Source organism: Bidens hawaiensis, unplaced genomic scaffold (assembly GCF_021521415.1).
Source record: "Bidens hawaiensis isolate Kalapana, Puna unplaced genomic scaffold, B.hawaiensis_p1.1 tig00024815_1, whole genome shotgun sequence".
NCBI lineage: Eukaryota > Viridiplantae > Streptophyta > Magnoliopsida > Asterales > Asteraceae > Bidens > Bidens hawaiensis.
In genome coordinates, this window is record NW_027493926.1 from 286,510 (window position 1) to 293,435 (window position 6,926).

A 6,926-nucleotide genomic window follows, 5' to 3' on the forward strand; every position below is an offset into this window, starting at 1 on the left:
TTATCATTAAATTAAGTTATTGAAACATAAAATTGCTTTAGGTATTACAAAATATCATTCTTGGGTTATCAGGAGGATATAACTAGGTATGGAAACTTTATATATCAAGGTACTTACCTGTTTGGCTGTTTCCATGATAAATATGGTACTTTGTTTGTTTGAATAGAAAGTGAGTTGGTTTTGATGTTTGCAGGTGCAAACAACTAATGACTATGAGTATCATATCCAACTAAGCATCCGCATTTTGGTTTGCATGAGGGAGTTGACTAATTTTTAGCGACATCTTTTAGATTTTTGAATGTCATGGATATGTAAAAGCCTTTTTTCTTTTTTTAACATTTTTGCTTATTAATACTAGTTTATGTTTGTTATTCTATTTAAGGGTGTTTGTTTGTTATTCTATTTAAGGGTGTGTTAAATGACGTTGGAAAGTAAAAAACAAGTATATATATGTACCACGCCAATAACACACGGCATTTCCGCCACAACGCGCGGGTGAAAATAACTAGTTTTTACTAGTTTATAAATTAATTTTGTTTCAAGTTATAAACACGATTAGACACCAGCCCAGTTGGCTGGTGCATTTCTTGTTAAGCTTCTATACCGGAGCAGGCACAAGTTTGAGCCTTGGGTGACCGGTTTTGTTATATTTTTTTGTATTCTTTTTATTATCTTTTGTTTATTAATTCCTTGTATTTATATTATAATACTATGATATTTATATTATAATACTCATAATATTATTACTCGTTTAACGAACCGAACATCATTAGTCTCTCAAAATACATTTTTGGTGTAAACTTTTCCGTTTATGTATATGAATATGTATATATAACCTTATATTTATAAATATCTATATTCTTAATTTTAGCTTAATATAATGCTTTAGTTAAATAATAAATATGATAAAAGTGGTTTTACTCGTTTTGAGTGAATCAAGCTCAGCCAAACTTTCAAAACAAGTTTTTGTTTTATATATATATATATATATATATATATATATAAAATATTAAATAAGCATATTATTGTTTTAAAATTCAAAAAGTAATAATATGTACTTCACGCTTTTAATTAAACTTTTATAAATTATTACTATATAATAAACAAGAAGTTTGGTGCCGCAAGAACCATATTGGGTCACTTGGCGGTAGCGAATTGGTCCGCAAATTTTGTTTTTTTTTTCTTATTTCAGTAATCATAACGTACGTAACGAAAACCGACCGAACGTCAATATATTTTGTCTGTTTTTTGGTTTAGTTCCAGGATCAATAACAGTCGGGTCTTACCAACGCTCGAGTTTTACCGATCGACGCTAATCGATTGGTCCATCTCAATTTTTATAATTTATTTGTTTTATATTTGGTTTTTATTCCGGTATAATAATGCACGACACTGAAGCCGGCCGAATTCACGTCGACTTACTAGCTCAACGCTTGGATTTTACCACAGTCCAAGTTTTACCGACCTGTCCAGCGCAACGAGCCGGGTAACAAACCAGTTTAATGTAAAATATATTTAACGCCTTAAGAATCCTAAATCCTTTATAAACCCATGTTATCGTGTCTTGTTCATTTTATCATTAGAATATTAATTTTAGTTGCATCTTTAAAAATTAGGATAACTTGTCGTAAATTCTCGCCGGACCAACCAACTCACTTAAACCGTCTTATTGTCACCGGCTTCATTATTATAAGTGAGAATTCATAACCCCCTTTTACTTTTACACGTTTTGGGGTATAGCACGTTACAAATTTTCATTTGTTATTTCATGTGTCATGTTGTAAACTAAAGTTCACACGCGTGTCTTGTATGTATTTGTTTCATCTTATTGCTTGCAAATTATGTCATTATGTGCTAGTTATTTATTGTTTTTGTTGGTAGAAGAGACTCATACACGTACTCAAATGCAAAGTGGCCCATCTTTCAACTTTTGTTGATGAATCATTATCATCATCTATACTCCAAGTAGCTCGACAAACGGGGTTCCCTAGTAGATTTGACTTATGTCAAGCAAACGGGAATATCATGTATTTACTTTTTTTTTACTTTATGATTCAGGCATTACATCGTGACTTGAGAATTTTCCACTTTTTGTATTATATACATATACAAAACTTTATGAACTCTCGCCAACATTATTATTGACAAAATTATTATTATTTTCAACGTGCTACAGGATATTGATATGTGAAATGCTATATATAAATATTAATAACTAATTCTCCCAATTCAACACTAAGTCTTAAATTTATAAAACCAAACAATTCTAACTAAACTTCACACAAACGGCAAGTGTACCGGTCACGTAGCAGCACAGTCTAAAGGACGTCCGAATGTCGAACACAAAGACACGTAAGAACGGCTCAGATAAATAACCCTAATCTAAGTCATGCCTAAATAATATATTTGTTTATCTTAATTACTTAAAAAAAATTTAACTTAACTAACTTAACTAACGGTGAAACTTAACAGAACTAACGATGATATGAAAATGAATCATCTAGGTAGGATGACTTGACGGTCGTAAGATGACACGGGTGCTAACATGTGGTCGAAACCAGGGTTCTACAGATGAGCTAACATAGGTGAGGTCAAGGCACTGGGTCCCAACGGTCAGCTTTACCCGAAAACCCTAACAACGTCTTGATAACTTTTAATTCATGGTTGTTAATCTGCGTACCCTAATAACCCATCATTTTGTCCATGTCTAAGTTACAGATCTTACTAAGGCTTGAGCTAATTAAAAACCTAGGAGAAGAGGGGTAATTCAATACTAAGAACAAAATAACTCCCCTTACAAACTTAACCTAGCCGACAATGGGAAAATCGCACGTGGTCTCGCAACGACTAACCCGATCAACTAACTAGCAAGATAAGCTGACACCTAAGTTCTTGGTCTAACTCAAAGGTGGTGAACCTACTGATTTGAATGACTTAAGAAACACAAACCCTAATGGTATGTGATGGAGGCCCAAGTATTGAAGAACGGGCTATGCTATATTTGGAGGCCCATGAGTGTGCTTCCAAAGGTGGCCCACGAAAACGGGCATAACTTGACCCACGAATCTCCGTTTCAATCCCATTACCAGTCAAATTGAAGCTTGAGACGAGGAGCACGTTGTGGCAAACGCCTAAAGTGGTTTGGCCCATGTATGAAGCCCAAAACGCCTTTTAAATAAATCTATTGGCCTTTTTATGTTTTTTTAGCAGTTTTTGCATTTTTCTTTTTGAGTTTGTTTTTGGCCCATGGCCTTTTTTGGGCCTATTTCGTATTAGAAACTTTATTTACATGTTGGTTATGTAATTTGTATGGGCAGAATTGAATTTGGATAATAAAGTCTTTTCTCTTCAATTTCCCTTGACCTTTGGGTGGGATTTGGGAGTTTTGGGAAGTTCTTCACGGGTATTCTTAGAATCAACGTGAATCGATCTTCGTTATCATTTCACCGCTGCATCATTTGGTATCAGAGCCGAATTCCTGGCTCAAAATGCCTCTAAGGAGAAGCAGACCAATTGATGAAGTTTATGAATGAGAGTTGGAACAACGATTTATGGCACGGGTGGAGCAACGACTGGATCAAGTGGTCGATCAACTAACTGATCAAATGGCTGACTTGATGAATCGTAGAAGGCAGGCCTCTAAAAACAAGGAGTTTGATAATTCGTTTTTTGGTAATGATGGTTCGTCTTCTGAAGAAGGTTACCAGAGGGGACCAAGGCGAGAACGTGGAGATGGCAACCGGCATTAGGATGCTGGGATCCGAAAAGATATCCCAGAATTTGATGAGACTAGTTTGTATCCGGAAGGGTTCATTGATTGGTTGGTTATTATAGATGAGGTGTTTGAATTTCGAGAGGTTCTTGAAGATAAGCGGGTACCTTTGATCGCTACCAGGCTACGTGGGAGGGCGTTGGCATGGTGGCAACAATTGAAGTTGACACGAAATAAACTCGGGAAGTCAAGGATTGTGACATGGGCCAATATGAAAAAGTGTTTGCGGGATACTTTCTTACCTCACAACTTTCAACGGTTGATGTATCAACGTTTGCAGAATCTGAAGTAGGGAACCAGATCGGTTGATGACTATACGATCGAGTTTTATCATTTGGTTGCTCATAATGATATTTAAGAAACCGATGAACAACTCGTTGCTCGGTATATTGGGGGTTTAAGGGTTCAGATCATGGGCTCTGTAAATCTTTTGATCCGTTAACAGTCGTCGAGGCGCACCAATGGGCGTTGCCTTTTGAAAAACAAAACCGTCGGGTGGGTGGTTCGTATTCACCAGCCCCTGCTGGAGGAAATTCGGGGGTCGGGTGGTGGAAGACCTCGTGTCGTCCCTAGTTGACTGTAAACAAGCGGGTAAGAGACATTTGTTTGTTGAGTCAGATGATGAACAGTATGAAGAATACGAAAAGACCCCATAATATGACGATGAACCCGAGTATGAGGAAGAGGTTGTGACCGGTGATGTGGGGGGTGAACATGGTGGTTAGGCGTTCTTGCTATACACCAAAGGAGGATGGTGATGATTGGCTAAAGCATAACATATTCCACTCAACGTGTACTATCTTGGGGAAGGTTTGCACCTTTGTTATTGACTCTAGAAGTTGTGATAACTTGATCTCGGAAGAGGCAGTTCGTAAGCTTGCTTTGGAAACAGAGAATCGCTCCAAACCATATAAGCTACAATGGATTAAGAAGGGAGGCGAGGTAACGGTAACCAAGCGAGCTCTTTTTTCTTTTTCTGTGGGTACAACATATAAAGATGATATATGGTGTGATGTGGTTCCTATGGATGCGTGTCACTTGTTGTTGGGTAGACCTTGGGAGTATCAACTAAGTATAGATAATAACGGGCGGTCCAATTCTTATAGCTTCCTGTTTGGTGGGGTGAAGATAACTCTTGTTCCTAGCAAGCCCAAGCAGTTAGCCACAAAGCATTCGGGTAACCTGTTGACCATTAGTCAATTTGAAGATGAGTTGGTGGAGACAGACAGTGTTTTTGTTTTGATAGGGAAACTGGTACTTGAGGAAGTTGAGATCTCTGAAGCTATGATTCCTTTACTTGAGGAATTTTCTGATGTTTTCCCTGATGAATTGCCAGATGGGCTGCCACCTTTGCGTGACATCCAACATCATATTGATTTGGAGCCTGGTTCACAATTGCCCAATAGACCACATTACAGGATGAGCCCGAGAGAGCATGAAGAGTTGCGTAGACAGGTTGAGGAGTTGATTTCTAAGGGTCATGTTCGTGAAAGTATGAGCCCTTGTGTTGTTTCTGCTTTGTTAACTCCAAATAAGGATGGCACCTGGCGGATGTGTGTTGATAGTCGAGCCATCAACAAGATAACTGTGAGGTACATGTTTCCTATTCCAAACCATATAAGCTACAATGGGTTAAGAAGGGAGGCGAGGTAACGGTAACCAAGTGAGCTCTTTTTTCTTTTTATGTGGGTACAACATATAAAGATGATATATGGTGTGATGTGGTTCCTATGGATGTGTGTCACTTGTTTTTGGGTAGAAGTTGGGAGTATCAACTAAGTATATATAATAACGGGCGGTCCAATTCTTATAGCTTCCTGTTTGGTGGGGTGAAGATAACTCTTGTTCCTAGCAAGCCCAAGCAGTTAGCCACAAAGCATTCGGGTAACCTGTTGACCATTAGTCAATTTGAAGATGAGTTGGTGGAGACAGACAGTGTTTTTGTTTTGATAGGGAAACTGGTACTTGAGGAAGTTGAGATCCCTGAAGCTATAATTCCTTTACTTGAAGAATTTTCTGATGTTTTCCCTGATGAATTGCCGGATGGGCTGCCACCTTTGCGTGACATCCAACATCATATTGATTTGGAGCCTGGTTCACAATTGCCCAATAGACCACATTACAGGATGAGCCCGAGAGAGCATGAAGAGTTGCGTAGACAGGTTGAGGAGTTGATTTCTAAGGGTCATGTTCGTGAAAGTATGAGCCCTTGTGTTGTTTCTGCTTTGTTAACTCCAAATAAGGATGACACCTGGCGGATGTGTGTTGATAGTCGAGCCATCAACAAGATAACTGTGAGGTACAGGTTTCCTATTCCTCGACTTGATGATTTTCTTGACCAGATTAGTGGTGCTACTATTTTCACAAAGTTGGATTTGAAGAGTGGTTATTACTTGATTCGTCTTAGACCTGGGGATGAATTTAAGACGGCTGTACGAGTGGTTGGTGATGCCTTTTGGTTTATCAAATGCGCCTAGTACTTTTATCTGTGTGATGAATCAGTTACTCAGGCCTTTTATTGGGATGTTTGTGGTGGTGTATTTTGATGATATTCTTATTTAAAGTGCTTCTTTCAGTGAGCACGTCGTGCATGTCAGGAAGGTTTTGGCCTTACTTCGCATAGACAATTTCTATGCAACAACAAAGAAATGTGTGTTCATGACCCCTATAGTTTTGTTCTTAGGGTATGTTATTTCAGGTGAGGGGATATAGGTGGATGAGTCTAAAGTTGCAGCTGTTCAAGACTGGCTAACTCCTACCACCATTACTAAAGTCCGCAGTTTTCATGGGCTTGCTTCTTTTTATAGACGGTTCATTCCACACTTCAGTTCCCTTATGGCCCCTATTACACATTACATGAAGGGAAAGACGTTTTTATGGACAGAGGGGGCAGAGTTAGCTTTTCAGGTTATAAAGGAAAAACTCACTACAACACCAATGCTGGTATTGCCTAACTTTTCGCAAGTTTTTGAACTTCATACTGATGCCTGAAGGTTGGGATTGGCGGGGTTCTTAGTCAGGGGGGGGTCGACCTATTGCTTATTTTAGCGAGAAGTTAACAGGGTCAAAGTTGAGATATAGTACTTATGACCTGGAGTTTTATGCAGTGGTCCAAGCTGTAAAGCATTGGCGTCACTATTTGTTTTAAAGAGTT

The 6,926-nt window shown here is 38.3% G+C and overlaps 1 protein-coding gene across 1 annotated transcript; it reads left to right on the forward strand.

The window, feature by feature from the left end:
- The first annotated feature begins 4,486 nt into the window (after nt 1–4,486).
- LOC143570010 (uncharacterized) lies at nt 4,487–5,425 on the forward strand. Its single transcript, XM_077055777.1, has one exon. The coding sequence runs from the start codon at nt 4,487–4,489 to the stop codon at nt 5,423–5,425; it is 939 nt and encodes a 312-aa protein (XP_076911892.1).
- Nucleotides 5,426–6,926: the final 1,501 nt, after the last annotated feature.